Raw genomic sequence first — 24,565 nt, 5'->3', positions numbered from 1 at the left:
TACTGAGATCCACGTTTCGTAAAACTGTGTCCTCGCAGTTTAGTTCTGCCTTTCTCGTGAAGTAAGGTGGATCGAAAACAGGACCTTTTAGTTTGTAGTTGATCGGATGAGTGGTTGTTGAGAAAACTGAAATACTGATGACGAACAGACAGAGATTCCTCCATTTATAGATTGATGGTGTTTTCATTCTAACCGGTTCTCTAATATTTCCTTATCAGTGCTTCACACCCTGTTCACATCAGATCAGCTCACTCAGTCTAATGGAACACTTAGGATTTAAATCTGAGTGCCACAAGCATAAAGCTATTCATCACCATGTTTGTTTTCAATCGATGGAGAATAAATGCTGCTTCAGACTCATGATTCAGGCCAACTCTGTTCCACTGATTCACGGTGCACCTCTGACAACACGATCCTAATGGACTGTCAGGTTGATAAACAGCATTGATCATTAAATGGATATATTCTACTGTGTAGTAATGTGCTACAACTAATGTTGCAGTGTGATTAGCTTTTACTATGAAGAGACACTTTGGTCTCTGCTGCCAGAGTAAACAACCTGTGGAGAAAAAACTGCATATCCATCTCATTGTGACATAGTCTCTTTATTGTGATACATTTGTTATTCTATCAGTTCAATTCTACTAAGACCCAGCTTTCTCTCTTGTTTTAAATACGCACCCTGATTAAGATGAGCTCTAGGCAAAGTAACAGAACTAATAAATACCAGTGGAGGCAAACTGATGAATGCACTGACACATTTTTGAAGGTTGTGTGATGAGAGAATAAAACATATGGGGATGTTCTTCTGCTCGTTCAGGTGGATGAGATCATGCTGACTTTGAAGCAGGCGTTCTCTGTGGCAGCCATGCAGCAGAGTGCAAAGACCCAGAGCCAGCAGTGCGACAGCTGCCCTATGCAGCAGCTCCACAGACTCTGTGAGAGGATAGAAGGTCAGTGTCTCTGGGCCCTTTAATGCTACAGAAGTAAAAAAATAGGGAAGAATAAAATAACTCTATTGATAGATATATTTGAAATTAGTTTAAGGAAATACAAGAAGGTTGTTACCCTGTCCCACCATATAATTGCCAAGGAAAAAAACACAATACAGCTAAAAGCTTATTTTCTTTCTGGTCGTCTTATCACTTCAAATTCAGTAAAGAAATTAACGATTTTAAAATAGTGGCAAAAAGATGAACCTACAGCATTTTATAGATACTTAATGCAATACATTTTATCTGCAACTTGATGAGGTGAATAAGAGAAGGAAAGGAGAGATAGAGTCTGTGTATCGTAGGGTGGTCTTGACAGTGAAGAAGAAGCACAGTTGTCAGCTGGACACTCAACAACGTATCAAAACCTTCAGTCAAGAAACATTACAAAGCCGCCTGACTTGCATAACAGCTCAAGTGCTGATTTAGAAACAACTTTAATAACTTCATAAAAGAGCCCTCCAGCAGAATACATGTCATTTCAGATTACCATGTTTTCAAGTTACAAGATACCAAACAGCTTCCTTGTGCATTTAGAAAAGTTTTGCATGTCTCTCCATTTTGGAATATTCTGTATATCCTTGAGGTTTCTCCGGTTTTTCCCTTCTTAAATGTTATTTTAGGAGGGAGTAATTTTTTTCCTTATCAGATTCAAGGGACTAAAGACAGAGGGTGTCATGTGCTATAAACATCGTGAAGCCCCTTGAGGCAAATATCAGGATATATAAATACAACAGATTTATCATTGTAATTATAGTCAACCCTATTTGATGTACGCAACTTGTTTTTTATATGAATAAGCAGTCACATTTTGTTGGAAATGTTCTTTGTTTCATTTTATTTGGTAAATAACTTGAATAATCAAAATAATGGACAATAATGGTAATTCGACAACTGTTTTGGTGTACAAGGCTCTGTTCTCTACGAGGCAAGGTTAATAGGTTTACTGAGTTTACATCCTCACAAAAAATAGCAGAAGTACAATCTATCACCAGATAGATAGATAGATAGATAGATAGATATGCAATCAAGAAACAATGAAACTGATACCCTGTAAACCTGCATATACTATATATATAACAAATTTGTGGTGAAAATAGCCTTTTTTTAAATTTGTTTTAAAACCTTATTTGCATCCTTTTCAGGTCTACAACCATCAAAAACCAAACTGGAGCTTCAGAGACATCTGGCCTCTCTGGACAATCAGGAGCAAGCATCAGTGTTTGAAAACACTATGGTAGTGTGTCTGTTCTGTCTGTTCTGTCCGTTCTGTCCGTGCACCTGAAGAACAAGGTGTGAATTCCTAGTGTAAAAAAAAGAAAACCAGTCAGTTTGCAAGTTTTACATTCAAGGCTGATACACTGTGGTATCACAAGATTTCCATGTGGGACTCATGTCTCTCATGTCACCTTATATTTCAGTATTTATTCCAATTTGTGTCTCTGTCTTTGGCTCAATTCCCTTTTTTGTTTCTTCACAGAGGCACCAATGGGATTAGTTGTACATTGATAATATCTTTGGATCTAATGATATTATTTGATTGCCCAATGTTGTTGTAGAGTAAAAGTAGACTTTATTAGAAGTGGTTAAAGAAGATGAGATGAATGCCCATGAGTATTTCTCTATTGCTCAGCTGACACCTGCTGGTGAAGCTGCCAAATTGCATCACTGCAGCCAAGCTGTTTTTGTGTCCAGTGTTCTGTTGGCTTACAGATTTTTATAACAACCTTTAGTATTTGCCAGTGTTAAACAAATATGAATTAGCTTTTCCAAGTGTTTTTTTTGTGTGTGTTGCAGAGGGCTCGTCCTAAGAATGATCAGCAAGAGAATGAGTTGGTGATGGCCTGGCTGAGGAATCTGTATGAGGAGAAACAGAAGAGCCATCAGCACACACTGCCTGGAGACAGCAGCAAACAAGTAACTACTGTATATCATGTACACACTCGCATGATTTACCATCAGTTTCTCTGCTTTATATCTCTTCAATAGTGTCAACTAGGAAAGACAAAAATGGAAAAAGGCATTTTTCTTCCATGTATACAGATATCCCTGTATCTGTATTACGTGGGCTGCCCCTAACTCAGGCACTGCCATGCTTTTTCTGTCTGTTTCTTTCTCTATCGATGTATCTGTAGTTGTGTGAGGAGGCAGCTCCAGCTCCTGTGCAGGCGCAGCAGCAGAGTAGCAGCCGGCAGCGACTTGAACAGTTCAAGAGCCGAGCCAAGCGCTCTCTCACTGAGTCCCTGGAGGGAATCTGGAAGGTACTTGTTTTGCTGCACAAGGTTGCGCATGTGTCTAGGGAATGCTATAATAACTTGCATGCAAATGGTAGATTTTATTTACCACTACATCTTAAAACCTAGAAAGGGTGGTGTGGCAAATGTTAAGGCATGAAAATGCATTCTGGTTTGTAGTGGTTACATGTAAAACCTGCATAAAGTTACTAAACCTTGGAGTGTGTGTGGTCTTGACAGGGGAGCAGCAAGGCCAGGATTAGCAGGGACAACAGTGAAGGAAGTGACAGCAGCTCCTCCATCTTTACTTTCAACAGCAGCCAGGACCAGCTCTGCTTAGATGATCCCTTATCGTCCCCCTCCATGCTACCACCCACCAGCCCACTCAGGTAAACACACCTGAATGCACTTACCACACACTGACTCATGTCTCAGCTCAGAACGGTTCCACCTGTTTTACTTGGACGTCAGGTGTCTTGTCATTAGGTCTGGTCACACTCAGCCTGGACTAGTAAGTAGGGTCCTGACATCTGCCTACAGAGCAGTCAACTGTTCACTAACTGGTGGTGAGTTGGATCAGGTGAGTAGCTGCAAGAGAAGCTGCCAGACAGAGCCAGTAAATGCAGAGGTGTGACAACTGAACAGAGTTAGTCTCAACATCGTGCCTAAAGTATGCAATGCTGTCCTGGTCTTTCTCCGACTTTTTTATGAGATCACGTTAAGCTTATATTCACCAGATTACGTCTATATTGTTGATTTCTACTCCCTCTTTTGGCTCGTCATTTTTTTTCAGGGGCCACAACTCAACAGGGGACCTTGACACCTCTCTCCGCATGTCTCCCTCCTCCTCCTCTCTACCTGGTGAAGCGCAGCCGCAGGGCTTCCGTCGACGGGCCAGCACCTTCAGCCACCCTCCCACCCCCTCCTCAGGACTCGAGAACTCACCGGTGCACACACTAAATCACACTCCACTGGACGCCACCGCCGCTACCAAGCCCAAGCTCGTACGACACTACTCTGTCAGCACTGACACGCCACACCAAAGCAAGTAAGGAGTATGTTCGTATCCACATTGTGTGTCTACAACAGCACAAACAAAGATACCTTACACCTGAGCTAGGTTGGTTTGAATAGATTGATGTCACTGTCAAACTTCACAAACCTCTTTCTCTCCTGGTTAAGAGGGTGTTGACACAACGTGGCTTTGTAATTTTATGGTTGGGAAAGATCCTGTTAGTTTTAAAAGAGACGTTAGGGAAAATTAATAGTTCAAGCGAGAATATCCTAAAACAGGAGGAAGAACTATTTGAGGAGAGTGAGTTGGTAAAAAACTACAGGTGTTTATATGATTTTTCTTCATGTGGGCAAAGGAACAGACGGCACCTTTACGTCTTTCTCAAGAGGAATATTATCACAACCTCCTCCACCGGTGTCATGTTTGTTGTTGTCATGAACTCTTGACTCTGCGCTGCTCTCTAGTGGATGCACTGCTTAACAACCGTCTAACGTAAATGGTGACAGTTACATCGTTTGAATTGGACATATCTGTTTTTGTATGTAATGGCAGCATAAATGAGCCCGGTACTCAATGTCGAATGGCTATGAGCAGGAATTTGCATGTGACTATGTAACTATATAGGAGTTATAGCTACATAGAGCAGTGTACAGTCAGCTTTATGTAAGTGTTTGAGCCACGTCTCTTAACATCTTGAGTATCAACCTATTTGATCTCTGCGTTTTCTCCCTTGTTTGTCTGCTTAAAAAATCTCCTGACAAATAAGCACATTAGAAGTTTGTACAATAAACTACTATTACAGATTATTATTAGTTTGTGATAATCAGCTGATATTCTAACTAATAGCTGCTCACATATACTCGAACTCCAAGCTCTGCCTTCAAAACATTATCTCTTCCCTTTTCTGTGCTTTTTCTCTTCACCTCTTTTTAGTTTTCATGCTTTTTTTAAGTTTCTTTGCACTTTTTCTTTCTCTTCCTTTCACTGTATTTGCACTGATCCTTAGACATGCCTCAGCCAACTCTACCCTTCCTCCTGTTCCTCCCTGCACATCCTCCTCCTCTGCTCTGCTCCCTCATCACCCTTCCTCCCCTTCTTCTGGAGCCCGGCTCATTAAGAGAAGGTGAGAATCCTGCTCTGGATCTCTGTTCAGCTCATACATCATCTCTGTTTTCTCTGTTGGCACAAATTGATTTCTTTCATGCAAAATGTGGCTGCGTGAATTGGCCCCAAGTTTCTCTTTTCATCATGTGTTGTGCCACCTTTTTCCACCTCCATCTCTCCATCTCAGCCCTTTGGTTGGTCTTCGTGCTCGTCTCCACTCCTCCTCTTCTGTCCCTAACTTTCTGAAATTTCCATTTCTGGCCCCTGTCCAAGAGATTGATTGTCCTCAGCCAAAGAGCAGGTACATACACATGTACACCTAAGAATCATGCCATGTTAGTGTGTCCAGCATAATAATAATTTGTGTTTCTTTCCCACAGTATGACTGACTGATTGAAGGTTAATCATGGTGCATGTTAACTCTTCTCTGGGTGTTTGTGTTTGTGTTCTCAGTGACGTTGCAGCTCTCTCTACATCAACCGCAGCGTGCGGGTTTGGGGAAAGCCCTCTGCGCCACCGCCACTCATGGAGGCAGCAGATCTTTCTACGGGTCGCCACACCTCAGAAAAACACAGACCCCAACGGTTAGAGCACACAATCTTACAATTGTATTTGTCTTTATACAAAGTACTACACTGCATCACCTGTAGTAAGACACTGACATAACTTTAACTGTCATTATCTGTTGTAAGGAAAGTTCAGGTTTTGATCATGTGTCGATTGAGTCCCCAATAAGCATTTTACAATTCTTACAGGAAACAAAAAAGTATGTTGCCATATTATTTGAATACACAAAAAAAGTATAGAGCAGGATTATAAAAATTTAAATAGGTAACAATAGTCTAAAAATGCATCAAATAAAATTTGTGTTCTTATAGGTATAAATATGGTCATACTAGAAGGGGCCTGGAGAGCATTTACTTTAGCATTTTCTAAAGTTCTTCCCTGGGTCATGTCACACCCTTATACAAACTTAATGAAAATAACCTCCTTGGCAAAGGTGATAAGACCTACAAATTAGGTCTATTATATATATTTTTTATCCCAAATACTAAATTATGATTATTGCCTTTTTACTACTACTGACATACTTTATGGATAAAATGATTATGATTGTTATTATCCAGGTTAATTAGGAAAAATAATGTTGACATCCTAATCGGTGAAAACAAAACAAGTTTGATACAGTGACTAATTCTATGATACTATTTAATTCCACTGATTTATTGACCTTTTGCTTACTGTTACAAAACAATACTGCACATGCCTCTTTTAAATGACCGGTTAAAACAATAAAAATAAAAGCTTAATGCACTTGTTGAGCCTAAGTGTCTGTGTGTGCGTAAGAGCTTTTACAAGCAAAGCAGAGTGATTACTCTGCATGCTCCAGTTGAAATTAACAATACGTCTTCTCCTCAGGAAGTTCAGGAAGTTCCAGGTCAAGACACTCTTGTAAACACATGTACTCAAATGCGTACATGCATGCTTCATAACCTTCTCTAATAAAAGAACATGAGCAAAGCACTTCAAATTGGCTTCGTCAAACATCCCAACTAGATCCGTATGTGTCAACAGAGGTACAGTGACAAATCCTCTCCACTTAGTGTCACTCTCTCATTTACGTGATGGTACATGTTTATTCAGAAAAGAGGAAGGTAGTGAGAATGTATTTTACCAAAGCTCTTTCATTCCTGTATGAACTTAAATTGGCTCTGATCAGCGTCCTCCTGGAAGAAATGTTTTGATTATTCCCCACTAGTTTTGATCTTCAATATCTGAATCGACAACTAATTTACTTTTGAAGACTCAAGAAAAAGTTCATGCATAAATTACATTAAGGAAATTGAGAAAATCTCATCAAATTATTCAAAACAGGATATGTTTATTGGCTATTTAATTCCCTGTCTCTTGGTAAGATTAATCAGAATTATTTAGCTGATGAAGTTCCTTTTAATTTTAGACTTCAGATTGATCTGCACATGAGTTTTGAAATTACCTAAAGTGAAAGAAAGCTTGAGGAAAAGCTTGAATGCCTTGAGCGAGTAAGAATAATCGGTTGGTCTGCAGATTGACAGCCCTATTTTAGATTGATGAAGTATAATAGAAAAGGGTGTTTTTACAATTTACTGATATAAATCAATTGGCAGTCTCAGTATATGCCCGTGCAGGTGTGTGCATGTGACTGTCTGACTGTGAAGACAGTGGTAATCATGCTTGTGCTTGCATGTCTTCAGATCCTAGAGCCACGTGAGTTCCAAGAACACATAATTTGTTGCTTTTTCAAGAACTGAGCAGTGATGTGAAGTTACAGTAACAAGGAAATGCCGAGTTTCAACCTGCATCGAACCAGAAAAGTAAACAGCAGCACTTTCTGTCACAAGGTGTTTGTTTCACCTGCACTTTTATTTTGTTGCTGCCATACGAACTTCAAAATAAATCCCACAAAGAAAATGTAAAGTGCCTAAAAATATATCAGAATAGGTCAAAGCACAACAAAAGTGCATCAGCAAAGAATTTTAGTCGTCTCTTTTTGTAACATCATTTTAAAAGCCATGCTTATGCTACCACTGGGAGGTGCCAGAACCCAACCTTTTCAAATCCATCATCATGGATTTAACTACACACTGCAGCCACACAGCAACATTTCCATTTAATCCAATCATCAGCTCTCTGATTCACATTCAGCAACAACTTTACAACCTTTATGAGGGCAGGGAAAGTGTTTTGAATTGGTTAAGTTACATCTTGATAAATATTAACATTAATTTATTCACTCCTGTACACACCCCTTCTGGATTTTGTGTCAAATGAAACAGGAATACATTATTGCAATGGATATGCTTTTGATCACAGATTATTTGGGTGTAGACGTGTAAATGACCCATTCAAGTGGAACAGGTGAACAGCAGCTAAACATGCTTTCCTAATCATTAACAGATGGAAATTCGCTGATGGCTAAATCTGTCATAAATCAGCATTTCTCATTTTTTTTTTTTTTTTTTTTTTTTTTTATTAATATTTTTATTAGGAGGTAAGGCACAGTAGGACAGAAATCAATGTCAAATTTACATTGGGTATCATAAAATCTCAGCACGACAATCAGCAATACACAAAGACATTGATACCACAAAAACATTGCGCATCTTGATCAAGAGTAGTATATACAGTCTTCCTCCTAGGAAGTTTTTCTTATTTTATGGACCACATGAACGTGGTCCAGCAAACAACACATTACACAACTCAATGAAAACAACAACAATAATGATAGATAGATAACTGGAAATTATATTAAGTAGCATTTCTCATTTTGAGATGAATCTTTTGTGCATTGTCCTTGTTTAATAAAAAATACAAAAACATTTTACACCTAAAGTTTATTTCAACAGTCAACTGCCAGTGAGTAGGTCAGTGCGATGGGCTACGTGCTGCCTAAATGCAATGCGGTGTTGGGTTTGGAGTTGGGTGTGTACTCTATGTGTGTGCTTACATGCATGAGGTCATGGGTGTGTCGCTTGTGTGCATTTGAGTGAGTGTGTGTTTGAGGGGGTGGCGGTGTGTCAAGGTCATGTTGACAGTCCACACACAGACAGCGCCAGAGGAAAACGCCAGCCTTGTTGACCCTCTTTGCATGTTGTGTGTGCGCGCACTGGGACTCGGTTCTTGCCAAGGTGGAGTGTTTGCTTAGGGAGTGGATTGTGCCACTTTTGTACAAATGCGTGTGTGTGTGTGTGGGTCTGAGAGAGATGAGAGGGATTAAGCATTTACAGTAATGAATCTGGTTATGGTTAAGATATGGGGTTAAGGAGTTAATGTACAGTAGTCAGTGGAGAGTCCCCACAAGGATCACAGAATAAGTTTGTGCGTGCGTGTTCAAGTGTGTGTGTATTTTTCACGTCTAAAAGCAAAGTCTCTGTTAACGCAGCGCAACAGTCTGTGTTTATTTAACATTAGCATGACTCTGTTAAAAGCGTTTACCTTTTCTGTGTGAGTCTATGTTATACATGTGTCTGGTATGTCTTCATGTCTCTATTAACTTAAGAGCCATATGTTTGTTTAGAGACTCCACTGGTTCCAAGATGCCTCACAGTCTCCCTGACACACACAAAGGAGTTCATTAATCTTAACCCCATCAGGCGCAGCACAGAAGATACACGTCTGTGTGTCTGTGTGTCTGTGTGTGTGTGTGTGTGTCTGTGTGTGTGTGTGTGTGTGTGTGTGTGTGTGTGTGTGTGTGTGTGTGTGTGTGTGTGTGTGTGTGTGTGTGTGTGTGTGTGTGTGTGTGTGTGTGTGTGTGTGTGTGTGTGTGTGTGTGTGTGTGTGTGTGTGTGTGTGTGGATGTAAAGTAGGTGGGTTTGTCTTTGAAGGTTTCTAGTGTATGCGTTTACATTTAAAACAATTCCTGAGAAGAATTTTTGGAAAGATTGGCATCAAAGTCACGTGTGTGTGTGTGTGTGTGTGTGTGATCTAGGTATTGCTCATGTTGTGACATTTTAAGGTGAAAACGTTTGAAGGTTATAGGTTACAGTTAAGCCTCAGTAGTTCATGTTAAGGTTAGACTTAGTATAAATTATTTTAAATCAATGTAATGACAAGGTTTTGTGTGTGTGTTTGCGCGCGCGTTTGTCTCTATCTGGATAGTTGTTATGTCCTTTCTCTAAACAACACAGGGTATTTTGAGGTTTGGGATCCACCCTGTACTTTTGGGTGGAGCCACAAAAACACTTTTTTTACTTTGTGTGTGTGTGTTGCACCCAACTGTGTCAGATATATCTATGTTTAGCGTATTCCTTTTATTTTGCATGACTGTCTGAGGGATTGACAAGAGGGAGGGAAAGGTCAGACAGCCTCTCTGTGTTTTAACTCATTCTATGAGCTCTGTGTCCGGATCTGAACCTGCTCAGATTGGGTTCTTCATTTTGTCCATTTGACCAATTAATGTCAAGCTGTGAGGACAATGTTAGACTCAGAAAATACAAAAGTAAATTTGTTGTAGTTCCATCCCCATAAACATTTCCCCTTTTTTGTCTTTCATTTTCCACCTTGGTAATGGTGCCAACAATCACCATATGTAGGTTCATTCCACAAAATCACAAAGCTGTGGGATTGAATTACCTTTGCGGTACTAAATCATAAATTTGTAAATTAGTCTACAAATGAAAAAAAAATGAAAATATAAATGAATGGAAACTACTTTAAACAGTTGTTGTTTAAATTTGGTTACGATTTTTGTCATTTGTTTTAAATCGAAAACCTTTCCCATTTGAATCAGTTTTATGTCTGTATATATATATATATATTCAGCAGTGTAATACAGATAAGTATTTGTTTTTCAAATCTGTGAATCTAAAATCAGAATACTACTTGTTTCATATCAGATTTCTGTGTTACATCATATCTGTATTATCCATATAATTCTTGTATTGTCTGTTTTGCTGCACCTAATCTCCCCTAATCTAATGTGTCTAATGTGTCTAATGTGTAATCGAATGTGTCTAATGTGTAATCTCATGTGTCTTTCAGAGCGGGGGGACTCCTGTTGCGATGGTAGTCGAGTCTGCATGGGACCGGGGGGAGCTGGAGGAAGTGGAGACTTGTCCATGAGAGCATTGCCTGAGGAGAGGACGAAGAGGAGCAAAGAGGAGCTCAGGGATCTGTGGACGAAGGCCATCCTGCAGCAAATCCTGCTGCAGAGGATGGAGAGAGAGAACCAGAAACTGCAGGGTGAGTCAGATGCTTTTGGACCTTTGCTACTATACAGACTGAAAAAACCTACACCTCAAAGAAACTAACTTTTCTTTGGATATGCACAAAATTGCACACACTCAAAATATCAACGCCTATATATATATATATATATATATATATATAATGAACAATATATATATATATATAGTGCTGTCAGTTAAACGTTTTAACGCCAACTCTCACGCTTTAGCCGTGTGACACACGCTTTTGCATGTTGGTGGTTGACTAAGTCACAATCAAACATCATCGTATCAGGCCGTCATGAAGTACTAGGAGGATCGGGCGAGTGTGTGTGTGTGCTCCCAGATAGCGCACCGGTCTAGGGCTCCGCCCCCCGCCCCCATGCACTTGCTCAGTGTACATTTATGTATGAAATAAGAAGTACAAATATGGGGAGGACTCAAATAGCCCTACAAAGCTCTGTGTTTATTTTATCTCAAAGTAGGCCGACACTTGCCTGTGTATTTTGTTTGTTTGTTATTTTGTTGCTTGTCTGTTTGAGTAGCTGGCTGAAAGCAAAGAAGTAGTAGGCTTACCTTTTATTGGTAACCTAACTGTTACGGTTCATTGTTTCTGAAATAAGAGGCCTGACTGCTATGTTCACAGCAAACTTGAAAAAAAGAAAATATTAAGCCATGGTTTAACTGCACTATAGGCTGAGTCCTTGTTTACCTGAAATGTACACTTTATAATTTTATTTTGTACCGCCCTGTTTGGCAATGTTGTTTTTCATAAAATAAAACATTTGCATAAAGCAAGCCAATTCACTTTTCCATATCTATTCTAAATGAAGTGACATTTAGAATAGATAAAAATATGCAATTAATTGCGATTAATTTTGAGTTAACTATGACATAAATGCGATTAATCGCGATTAAATATTTTAATCGTTTGACGGCACTAATATAAACTGTATATATGTCTGAATTTTTCTCATGTTTGAGTACTGACAAAAATAAATTCTTGCATTTGCCCCCTGATCCTGACCCATATCAAATTTCAATGGGTTCCGCATGACGCTTACTGCATCCTTCCATGGCAGTATTTGCAGCATCCTGCTATCAAACAAACACAAATGAAAACATAAACTCCTTGACTCACTATAATGAACAATGTAATGTCACATTAATTATGGGCATTAACACAAACATTAGCGCCTAACCAAATTGTGATAATCTCATAATACATGGAACAGCCAATATGTCAAAGTGAGCTTAAATTAAGAATGTCTGCATAAAATGTAAAAGAAATGTAATCAAGAGTTTATATGGTAAAGCATGCTGCCCGAGACACTATCAATGATATTATTGAGCCACAAGAGATTTTACTGGTACCCTTTCTTGTAAACTTGGCCTGCATTTCCTGGCTTTCACCATGAAAACAAGAGCTGCTGCCAGCTCTTTCTAATGCTGTAGAAGAAACATAATAAGTTGGTTTCTGTCAAAGCTAAATAACCGAGCACGTCTTTCTTTAATCTCATCTCTGGCAACATGCCTTTCCAGATTTGCATACACACAGGTTAGGTAATCAAGTACACACCTGTTTCTCTGTCTTTGAATATTTTTACCCACCACAAATGAAAAGGTTATATAATATATAGTTTGTGTGCGTGTGTGGTTTTTCTTCTAAGGGTGTGTTCACCAGCTCTTTCCTGACCTAGTTGGCACATATCAACACACACCTATGCGTCACACCCATAACTATATGCACTCTATACAAAACATTAATTCACACACGCAACACTTCATCACTCATACAGATAGAAATTATGCCTCGGGATCGAGGAATATAGTTAAATATTGATGTATGAAAATCCCTCTATTCAGCCTCTCCCACACACACAATTAAGAATAGTGATAAGTTGTTGTGGTCACATTGTACACACCACTATTCACATCTCAAGCGTGTGACGTCTTTCTTTGGCGTCCATGTTTTAATTGTGTTTTATTCCTCCCACTGTGTGCGCGCCACCTTTCTATCTCTTATTTGTCTGGGTGGAGCACAACTCTCTGTCCTCCATTCTATCAGTTTATCTCTCTCACTTTTGACTGGTTTATTGGTCAGCTGTGTAAGTGTGTGTGCGCGCGCCTCCATCAGTGTGAGTGTATCTTTGCAGTTCCAGGGTGGAGTATCCTGTCCCGTTGTGGGCTGATCACTACCAGGGTGTTCCGGCAGCAGGGAGAGAAACGGAGAGATTTAGCACTAACTGGGCCAGTTGGGGCGAATCCTGATAGACGAGACTCTGCCTGCTCCAGACAGCTGATAAGACAGGCAGCAGAGCCACAGCCTCTCCAACAGCATCTATTCTTACTCTGGGTGTGTCAGCTATCTGCTCCGTCCATGTTTTCACCCTTTATTATGCGGGATACGCCCTCCAGGTCCCTCCCGCTACTTTTCTGTCTTCGATTGCAGAGGCTCTGATATGCAGCATTTCATGAGAGGCACTCAGGCTCTTGAGATCTAGGTCATTTATACATGAGATGTTTGTGGAGTTCCTCTATGTATAGCAATCAACTTTTGCGGGCTACTGAATTTAACACTTATCCTCCTTTTGGTTTTTAAAGCTTTTTTGCTATTTCTTTTATCTGTTATATAAGCGTTGAGCGAAGTTCCCCCTAACGTTTCCTGGAAGGTATTAGTGCAGTGTCTCCTTCCTGTCCACTAGTGATGACATACTCGGCTCAGTTCTGCCAAGTTGCACTCGGTCACTGGGTGGACACCACACACGGAGGGGAAGGGTGGGGACGTCCAGGAGGGAGAAAGGGGAGAGGGAGAGCGTGGTTAACAGATGAGACAAATGTGGGATTGACTGAGAAGAAAGAGTTGAGTGTTGGCAGGAAAGAGAAAGAGAAGAAGAGATGGTCTGTGGGGGAGAGATTAGGGGAGGGAGAGAGGAAGGGTGTTGTCAAACAGAGAGCAACAGAAGAGGGGGTGCTGGGTGTGCCCTCACCTTCTTTGATCACTGGTGTCAGCGTGTTGCAACGGAACACAGTTTGTGTGCGTTTGTGTTAAGTTTACTGTGTTACATGTCATATAACTAAACACACTATATGTAAACTTCATGGCCCTATACACCTGCATATCAAAACGGAGCAAAAAGAAAAGTGATACTGAATTGTGGGAAGAACGCAATTTCTAAATTAATGATTTTATTTAACTTTTTACTACTCTCAATTAAATGTATTGAGGTTGTGCTTAAAACAAATTGTGGATCTCCCTTCAGTGTCCATAAAGGCTATTACAGGTCACAGTACTTAACCAGCAGCACTACTCCTGTAGTTATTTATCCCCGATTCCCAGCTGATGCTGACTCTTGCAGCTGCTTGCCTCCAAGGATTCCCAACTGAGAACACATTTCTGTAGATGATGATGATGACACCCTCACTAATGAAATTAATTTGATGTAATCTAACATTCTCTTTTATGTCAAAGTGATGGTTTTATATATATAAATGTCACCTATTCTCCTATACACTGTTATTACTGTTGTAACACAACAAGGGGTGTGTATGTCATTATTCCCATTTGTGGTCCTTGTTTTTATGTTCTTAGCCTCCGAGAGCGACTTGCAGAACAAGCGTCTGAAGCTGGACTACGAGGAGATCACTCCATGTCTGAAGGATGTCACTCTGGTGTGGGAGAAGATGATGGGAACTCCTGGTAGAGCAAGGGTCAAATTTGACACAGAGACCATACATGCTGCTGTTGCACAAGGTACATATTTACCTCCACAAATGCCTGTATCAATGTCCCTTGTAAATGTCTGTTCTTTTTCACAATCACCAGGTATTTTCAAGTATTGACCAGAGTGTCAAGTATCAAGCTCAAAACTGAAAATGTCTGTAACCTTTCTCCTTATTATCAGCTTCGATTATGATTCAAGCTGATGGCATCAAATTTAAGTTCTGACCACATCATCTGATAGGACAGGAGAAGTCAGCGTCTCAAGTTTGATCTGTTCATGTTGACAGTTTGATGGTTGTAATCAGGCTCTCTATTTTAAAGGCCCAATGCTGATGAAATTTGTATTAGCAAGTTTATTATAATACTAATTATTTTATGAACCTATCTCATTAAAATTACTAAGGTGCTCTTGACCAAGGCCATTAAAGTAAGAGTTAGAGATTGTGTGAACCAGCTTATCTGCTTGCTGGTGGAGAATCAGATGAGAAGATACATATCACTCTCAGGTCTGTCTTACACATAAGGCTACAGGTACGCTGCTGCTCATCTTATCACATGACTGAAAATGGCTCTATTCACAAAAAAACTGAGTTACCTTATGGTTCAGTGAAGTCGACTATTTAGCGGACGGTCATAGTGTTTACGCCATTTCCAGTCTTTATGCAAAGCTAAGCTAATCGGCTTCAGGCCACAGTATCACTTTTCTTATCTGACTCATCACTCAAAAGCAATTAAGTGCATTTCTCAAAATGTTGAACTGTAGCTTTAACCTCCCACTGCTGATTTGATTGTGGTCTCACTGGGAGGAATCCAGGTGTGAATGTGCATATGAGTGTGGAGTGTGAACAGGGTGTCACGGTAATAGAGAGCTTGCTCTCAGTGAAACTTACCAAGACAAATTAAAAGTAAAAAATATGTGTTTCTAAGCTATTTATCAAAATAATTTGAATCTAATTTAATCTAATAAATGCGTAACAATACTCCTCCAAACCACTTGTAAACCAAGCAGTGCACATATCAGTCCATGGGATTATAATATAGCATAACTCAAAATTGTTGTTAGACAATCTGAAAGTATTTGTTGTAAATATTGTAAAGTCAAGGTTCTGATTTACTTATTTACCCGATCCACTTATCATATAATCCAAGTTTAAAAATGAATCTCCCTGCAAAAGAGAAAATGTTGCACAGCAATGGCCCCCCCTCACTGTTCAATGTAGAAACATTTACATCTTCAAACTGCTGTCTGCCACTCAGACTAACTAATTACTGGGCTGACATGAGACATTTTTACAGTTTAGCCTCTTCTCCTTGTTTTTTGTGGTTTGACAACATATTACCGTATAATTTGCATAACACAGACACATTTTTCAGAAACTCAAAAATACAAGAAACCAGTTTTTGACGACAGATACGACCAATAAAAATGATTTACAACCTTTGCACGTCCTCGCCCGACTCTACCTCACTCAACCATGTCATTTCCGGCAGGAGTCCCGAGGATGCATCGAGGCGAGATCTGGAAGTTTCTCTCCGAGCAGTATCTGCTCAGGCAGACGGTGCCCTCCCGACCCCCCGCCAACCCCACTCCATACAAAGAGCTGCTGAAACAGCTCACGTCGCAGCAACATGCCATCCTCATAGACCTGGGTAATGCTTGCATATGCACACACACATGCACATGCATGCACACACAAAGACAATATTTGTCCACTTACACCCATTTTCAAATGCTTCATTTTGAAGGTAGCCTGACATATGGAAAGGAAAGAGAAAGAATACCCGCTGCATAAACTTACTTATATCACTGTAATGTGCATGCATCATAACTAATGCACACACATAATAATGTGATCTAGGTTTACAGACAGGTTTGATCATTTAAAAGGCTGTATACTGTACTATAATTGATTCTGTGACCAATATGCATTTAAAATCTTTAAGTTTTATTTAGTGAAAATGGCAGAAAGTCTGCAGAGTACTTCACAAAGTTTGAACCTCATTCTCACACGTTCACAAATGCTCCCCAACACCTCTACCCCAAACACTCTCTCACACACACAGTTCCTACACCCCACCCATTTAACACCCACAAACACATATATTCACATCCACCCGCACATTAATCCCTGTAGTGCTTAACCTCCTGTGTTTTTGTATTTGACCTTATGTCTTTCATCTGCCTATCATGATCATGTTCATGCCACATTAAAGTGGGTGGGGCCAGCTAACAGTGTGTTCAGTGATGTTTGCTGACAAGGTGTTACATTCTTTAGTTTGAAAACATATCGTGTTCATGATACTTTGTTGGTAGAAGATGTTTCGCTTGAATTGATGTACTGTAAGTAAGGCAAGAGGAAGGAGGTTTAGAATTAAGGCTTGTGGAGGTCAGTACTCCCACACCTAACATTCAGCACTCATAACAGTAGTACGCACTCACAGGTACTTTCCTTCAGGCGAGGGAGGGTGTTGTGTCATTATGTACAGAAACATAAAGTTCCTTCCCTCAACTCACATGTTAGTCATTGTCTTTTCCAAAGCTGTTCTGTCACACGCTGTAAGTCAAGGACCTCATTCTTGAGGCCACAAGCATGCCTATGACCAGCCTGTCAATGTTAAGAATGTTCTCTTACCGATACCAGGCCCTCATTATGTTGTCATTTGTGAAAGGTCGATGTAGCATGTGCTTTTACATGTTAAGCTTTGAAGCAGGAAGGAATGAGGTCTTTGTCTAAAGCTTCATTCTTGTGTGTGCGTTTCGGTGGAACATGTTTGGAAGCATCCCTGCCTCGATCAGGTTGCCACATGCTCCTTTCCCGACACCAACGGCAAAGTGTGAAGTCTAGGGTCCCCAGGCAAAGTTCGGCAGAACTTATGCTTTCAAACACATCTACACACCCAAAGGCTTTGGCCTCTTATTGTTGTTCATTCAGATTCTTTCAGGCAGTATGTCAGGTGCAATAAAAGTATAAAGTATCAAATGTATTAAAGCTGTTATTGTGCTTTTAGATGTATATCAGGTTGATCTCAGCCACCCAATATATGCTTGTGTGGGATAGTGTTTCATACTGACTATAAATAGTGTAGATGTTTTGCAATGTAGATAAGGTCTCACTCTCTTCTTTTGTCCAAGGTCGCACATTTCCAACTCATCCATATTTCCAAGCCCAGCTGGGGGCAGGACAGCTGTCTCTGTACAACATTCTGAAAGCCTACTCACTGCTGGACCCTGAGGTATACTTTCTTGCTTTTTCTTCTCTCCATCTTTTGATTGACTAAACTCGCAACTGTCTTTCAGGCTTAAGTTTGTTTTGCCTCCCTCCCTGTGTGCGGATGTCAAGTTTGTTATTGTTGTTGTTGTAGGTGGGCTACTGCCAGGGCCTGTCCTTCATAGCTGGAGTCCTGCTGTTACACTTGGAGGAGGAGGACGCCTTCAACATGCTCAAATTTCTGATGTATGATGTCGGGCTTCGTAAACAGTACAGGCCTGACATGATTATCCTGCAGGTAAGATTAGTTCACACACACACACACACACACACACACACACACACACACACACACAATCTTTTTATAGGTCCATTCATCATTCAGTGCATTCATCCCACATCATCTATGTGAAATGCGATGCATCTCAGTCCCTCCTTTAAGTTTTCAGGATCTCAGTGATCAGCTTACACCTCATGTTTATACTAAGTGACTTAAAGTGATTTAAAAGGTGCCGCACCATCGGTGGCATTGAGATGTGGTTACTGATGCTTTGCTTGCATGAGAATTCAGCCATATTTTTACCTGGGATGAGGGGTTAACCCAGGAGTCTTGTTATTGATACCTACAGCATAAGTTTTGATTTATAGTTGAGAGCTGGATTTAATTTTTTTTGCAGAAATACTGTAACTCTAGAAGGTGATAAGCGAGTTACGTTAATTATATACCTAGATGTCTCTCAATCAATGTGTGAAATAGTACGTGCGATGGGAGGATTGTTTAATGTAAAAGTTGTACAGTTGTTCTTTTACTTGCTGTGAAAAGGCTCATTTCCACATTGCAAATTTTCCCTGGAGAACATTAACTTTTTGAGGACCTCAGCAGAAGGTTTGCAGTAGAAAAGGCCTCACTAGAGACATGTTACCCAAAGACATTGAATATATGAGCTTTCTTTAAAGATTCTTGACGTTGACTTTATTCTACACCAGCATCAGCAACTTGTAGAAAAAAACAAAAGCAGCCCATTAACGGCTCCTGTGGTCTCCTAATGGGATCTGGTGAGCCACTAACATTTAAACCATGTAGAAAACCGTTAAAGCAAAAGCTCCATACACTTGACCACATCCTTCCAGTCAGACCAGTAAAACAAATTCAATCTGTTTATGTCAGATTCAGATGTACCAGTTGTCGCGGCTGCTCCATGACTACCACAGGGATCTCTACAGCCACCTGGAGCAGCAAGAAATCGGGCCCAGCTTATACGCCACCCCCTGGTTCCTCACGGCCTTCGCCTCGCACTTCCCCCTCGGCTTTGTGGCCAGAGTCTTCGGTAAGCACTGGACCGTGTATCTCTGTATCTTCACTCAGAGAAATTACTTTAGTTCTAGCTAGTCAAACACAAAATTAGGAAATGCACATGGTAAAACCAAACAAAACAGAAGTTGTAGAAAGTTAAATGCTCCTAAAAGACTAGTACATTTGCCAGTGAAAACGTGAGTGGGTTTTTATTTTGTAAAAGTATAAACTGAAGCTTTATGATAATGATCAAAACCGTTCAGTTTCTAGGAAATAAGGGCAGTAATGGTGAGTCGTGCACATTCCAGACACATGTGCGTTTAAGTCTTTGTTAGTCACTAAGATTTTATGTTTTTTCCTCTTAGCTGACATTCTTCATGGTGTAAATCACATCACACTCCTCCTCTTTGTGTGCATCCTTTACCGATGTCTTTGCTTTTTCTCCCTCATTTCCTCCTTACTGTTGTTTTCATGGCAAATGTCTGAGACAGGGCTCAGTCACTGAACCAGACTCAGTGGCTCCTTGTGTTCATCTGAGCATAACAGCGTGTGTGTGTGCGTGCGTGTGTGTTTGTGTTTTCGAGGGCATCATCATTATATCACTGTGAAGTTTTTGATATCACGTGTGGGCCTCCACACCTCCACTCCCATTCCTTAATCTGTTGTATGATCTAATGCAGTGGTGCCCCACCCTGATGCGTTCAAAGCACACACACACCTATTCTGACACTCCATACTCAACCTGACTTTTATTTACTCAAACATTTTTATTGACGTCAAACCATCTGTCATTTGAAAAGCCCTTTAAGTCACCATTCAACACCTGTCATTTATTCATTTTACCTTGCGTCATTCAAAAAGATGTCGTGTCACCACCATTCCTATTGTCTCTGGTTCATTGTTATTTTTTCAAACTCCTCCTTGTCAGACATGTTATTCCTGCAGGGGTCAGAGGTCATCTTCAAGGTGGCCATGAGTCTGCTGAGGAGCCACAAACCTCTGATCCTTCAGCACGACAGCCTGGAGTCCATTGTGGACTTCATCAAGACCACGCTGCCCAACCTGGGCCTGGTGCAGATGGAGAAAACCATCAACCAGGTTAGAAAAGAAGACAAACGTGTAACTGACTCCTGACTGCAACACAACGCAAAACAAAATGACTCATTTGTCTCTGCCTGTTTTTATGGACCTGATAAGAGATCATAGTTCGTAGTAAACAACAAATGGAGAATGCTATTCTCCTTGAGTGACGAGGCTAAACGGTGTGGGCCACACCTCCTGCTTATTACAGGAAAACTACTGAACGTCAACAACAGCAGGCTCACGTGTTGAGCGGTTCCAGTAACCCAGCTTCAGAATTCCATGTTTCAGGTGGTTTTAAAGAGGCGAGCCAATGTAAACTGATGTCAAGATAAAAACCATTCAGCATTAACATGTGTGATAATGTTGAACATCAGTCGCCTGGAGGTTGGCAGAGCTGACTGAAGTCTGTTGCATCAAACACATGCACAGAGATGTTATCATGCTACGCTATAGTTAAGGAAGTATGTGTTCACCTTATAATTTGCATGCGATAGCAGACGGGTGTTGAAACGTGTCTGTACGTTAACATGTGAGTCGCAGTCGCACCATCAAAAAACGGATGTTTCGTGCCTTGTATAGAGAACATCTCGCCACTATTTTTAATGATGTAGAAATATGCAGCATGGACGTACAGGACTACAGAAGCGTGTGAAGGGTTAAAAATCCAGTTTCATTTGACCTTTTGGTCGTAGTCTTTTTGATTCAGCGCTGGTGAAATTATGTTTTCAGGTTTTCCATACGTCCCATTCTTGTGGACTCGATAGCAAAAAAGATTTTCGCTTGTGTGTATTTGTGAGTTACATTATTGACACAGTCTCCATATTAACGTTGTGTTTGTCTGTCAGGTTTGTGAGATGGACGTGTCGAAGCAGCTCCAGGCCTATGAGGTGGAGTACCACGTCCTGCAGGATGAGCTGCTGGACACGCCCCCGACTCTCAACCAGCACCAGCGAGCTGCACAGCTGGAGAGGACCAATCAGAGCCTCCGACAGCAGAACCTTGACCTGCTGGAGGAGCTGCAGGTATACACACACACACAAACACACACACATACACGCATGTATTATGCAAGAACACAAGTTGTGGACTCTACTTTTACCCTTGGATCGGTCGTCTCCCACCAGGTGTCTCATGCTCACGTGCGCAGCCTCGAGAGCCGAGTGGAGGAGTTTGTCCAGTCGGAGGGTCGACTGACGGAACAGGTCTCTGCACTGGAGGAGGAGAAGAAGCAGCTGCTGAGCACGGTCACGCAGCTCCAGGACCTCCTCACCAGCCTCGGCATACAAAGCTCCCTTGATGGACACACACACCCCCCAGCTGCTGAAAGACACACAGCCTCAGCAGCAGCAGCAACGACCAACCAGACTGTGGAATCACTTGTCCACCTGTTGGCTCTTCCAGAGAGTTCATGACTGCAAATGATAAAATGTCCAAATAGAAAGGTCAATGAGTAGAGGGGCTGGCTGTGGAGGAAACAGGAAGAGGAGGTTGAGGGAGACGTTGAGATGAGCTGTACCTCTGTCCTCCTCCAGAATGTTTTAGTAGAATGAGGAGAGACAGATCGAGGAAGAGAAGAGCGGCGAAAGAACAAAAAGTTTGCATAATCTAAAGAAAGAAAATAAAGTATGACCCTTAAGTATTATCCCAGAACTCCACAGACGCTCTCTTCCAACTCTCTAACAAATAGAAACGAACAAGAGAGATTTGACCAACAAAGATAGCACTGTCTCACTTGCTGCGAAAACAATATACAGTTACATTTGCACCTGTACTTGTACATTTATGTATTTTATGCCTCTGTTTAACTGCATAGTTTGGAAAGTAGCCAAAGACTATTCATGTAAAACATGCTCAAACAAAGATACTCCTATGTTATCCTAGAACAACATGTTATTGTTCCCCCTCACACTCCTCAAATACAAAGATGAAATGTTCTCAGAAGAGTGGGACGAGAAAGTGAAATGAAGGGACGGGTGAAGAGATAAACTTCATGACAAATAGTTATTTTCTGTTAGAAAGTTTGAGTAGGACTTAATTTAAATGATCTTGGATGGTGGTGCTCGTGTTCAGAGGTCAGACCCTTCCACAGTTTGGTTTCAAATTTCCTTTCGTTTCAGTAGCTTTCCGGAAGAGTAACTCCGTGAATCCAGTTCATTTCACATCCTGTTATTCACCCTTGAACACGTTTGTGTAGGAAGGTGAATAGATGCAGCTTCAGCAGAAAACTTTAAAACAGTAGTTGTACTTTTCTAGTGAGGGGAAAAAACAGACCTTTTTTTTTTTTTTGATTTATCGCTGGGAGACAAACTAATGTCCGAAACTTCAAACAGGAGACCTCTGCTCAGAGACAGCCTGTCAGCTGTAAATCGTTTTACTGTATCCAACACACTGAATTCATTCAGCCCGAGCTGCCGCTTGGCGTGTTTCCACGTGCACGTCTAAATGTGCGTCTGCGTGCTCGTGCACTGCACCGATCAACAAATGTGTTGATTCACACTGTAAAGATGTGTCGCTCTTACTCCTGACTCTCCTTGCACATGTATTTTGTTGTTTTATTGATTATTAATTTTGTCATTATGTACTTTAAAATACTTTTCATATCCTTTCAGCACATCTGAAGCTTCCTCTTTTTGTTTCTATGCTTGCAAACCATGTGAACTCACATGTGTCAGACTGTACAGATGGGTGTAGACTGTGCAATCGCTTGTCTAAACATGCCACTCACTTTGAATGCTTCAGGCTTGATATACGGTTTCAGGTATATGGAAATATACTGTACACAGTATTTAAAACACAGACATGTATTTGTTTCCAAGAACTTCTGAGGTTGAAGAATAAGCGTGTTGGGGCAAGTCGTGGCTGTTACCGTGCATGAGTACGCAACAGACAGAGCTCCAACAGCAGAACCGACAAAATCAAATAGTTACATGATAACACAAGAAGTATTAGTTTCCTATCATATTATAAAACATATTTGTGTAGAAGCGTCTCAGTTTCCTTGCACATGTTGGCCTTACCTGCCAAGTGCCCTGATTTTACAATGTGATTTTCTTTTGTTTTGTTCAAGAATGAATTTCCTCAAAGTAACAGGAGGATACAATTACACAGCTCCCAGAGAAATCTTTTCTCCTCCCATTCCTCAACCTGTTCTCTGAGATCTTCTCAGTGAACCCATTCATCCACCAGCTGCTCAGGCTGGAGCTGCCTTTTTGTGCAAGTTATCATAAGCTACACAAATGACTATCATCAAGTCATTACAGCTGGTTGTGTGCGCCTCTGCATCGAAACACTCTTTACATTTTCTTGGAAAAGATTAGTAGGGGCACTTTGCTCAAATTGTGGTTAATCCATCAGCTTTTGATGTTTAGTAAATATTTGTAAATAAAACACAGATGACAAGATTCATAAAAGCTAAATTTACACCCTTCTGCTTAACAAGAGCAGAAAGGTGCACTTCAGCACCCTGCTGAAGTGCCCTTAGGCAAGATCCTTGCTGCCTCTATTTCTATATTAAATAAAGTCCTCATAAATAAATCTTGATGACAGATTTATATATTTCATCTGAAAGGAGACGCTCCAATTATCACCTGTAAGCCAGTACACTTCTTTTAGCCCATTTTTACCTTCGCAAGGAGGCCATGTTTTCACTGCCGTCTGTAGGGTTAAACTACTGACACCTTTCTATAACATTTTTGTTGGGGGTGGGGCACGACCCAAGGACAAAGTCATTAAATTTAACAGCGGATCCGGGTAAATGGGCGGATCCAGGATGTTTTGTTTGTTTCTTAAACGTGGCTAGATAGGGCGTTAGCCTCGGTGTAGGTATGCACTCTCTTAGCACCTGTCTAGTTGTGGTCTTACATCCTGCCCCTTGTGGCTCTCTCTCATGATGAGGGTTGGTTTTACACATTCAGCAGCAGATTTCAGATCTGTACTCCACCTGCTCACCAACAAACAGCAGCCACACGACGTCAGTGACCAGCGGTGAGGTTAAGAACAAAAAAACTGAGCTAAAAGGAGAGTTAATATTGAACATACATCCATCAGGAGGCCAGTTACAGGACCTAAAGTAAATGTTGTGTAAGTGCTGGGTGTGTAAAGAAATGAACAACGGTTTGCTGACAGGCTAGACACGCAAACTTTAAATGTATGAACATATAATGTAACATAAAATACATGTCCCATGAGAAACTGTTCATGTTGTG

General features: G+C 40.8%; 1 protein-coding gene across 5 annotated transcripts in view; it reads left to right on the top strand.

Moving 5' to 3' along the window:
• Positions 1-22,968, top strand: part of tbc1d1 (TBC1 (tre-2/USP6, BUB2, cdc16) domain family, member 1) — a 39,490-nt gene extending 16,522 nt beyond the window's left edge. For 4 of the 5 annotated variants that reach the window (XM_053417595.1, XM_053417588.1, XM_053417602.1 and 1 more), the window contains 16 exons: positions 821-953; positions 2,138-2,229; positions 2,790-2,909; positions 3,128-3,253; positions 3,467-3,615; positions 4,020-4,274; positions 5,799-5,929; positions 10,866-11,066; positions 14,643-14,804; positions 16,266-16,424; positions 17,908-18,008; positions 18,138-18,281; positions 19,152-19,311; positions 20,206-20,375; positions 21,206-21,382; positions 21,485-22,968. In XM_053417595.1, coding sequence (XP_053273570.1) covers positions 821-953; positions 2,138-2,229; positions 2,790-2,909; positions 3,128-3,253; positions 3,467-3,615; positions 4,020-4,274; positions 5,799-5,929; positions 10,866-11,066; positions 14,643-14,804; positions 16,266-16,424; positions 17,908-18,008; positions 18,138-18,281; positions 19,152-19,311; positions 20,206-20,375; positions 21,206-21,382; positions 21,485-21,772 — 2,568 coding nt within the window. In that variant the 3' untranslated portion in view covers positions 21,773-22,968. Of the gene's footprint in view, positions 1-820; positions 954-2,137; positions 2,230-2,789; positions 2,910-3,127; positions 3,254-3,466; positions 3,616-4,019; positions 4,275-5,247; positions 5,365-5,532; positions 5,647-5,798; positions 5,930-10,865; positions 11,067-14,642; positions 14,805-16,265; positions 16,425-17,907; positions 18,009-18,137; positions 18,282-19,151; positions 19,312-20,205; positions 20,376-21,205; positions 21,383-21,484 lie in introns of all 5 variants that reach the window. The other variant, XM_053417617.1, reaches the window with a different exon arrangement.
• The last annotated feature ends 1,597 nt before the right edge of the window (positions 22,969-24,565 follow it).

The sequence above is a fragment of the Pleuronectes platessa genome, chromosome 3 (genome assembly GCF_947347685.1).
Source record: "Pleuronectes platessa chromosome 3, fPlePla1.1, whole genome shotgun sequence".
NCBI classification, from domain to species: Eukaryota; Metazoa; Chordata; class Actinopteri; order Pleuronectiformes; family Pleuronectidae; genus Pleuronectes; species Pleuronectes platessa.
This window is presented reverse-complemented; position numbering and strand designations above follow the sequence as displayed.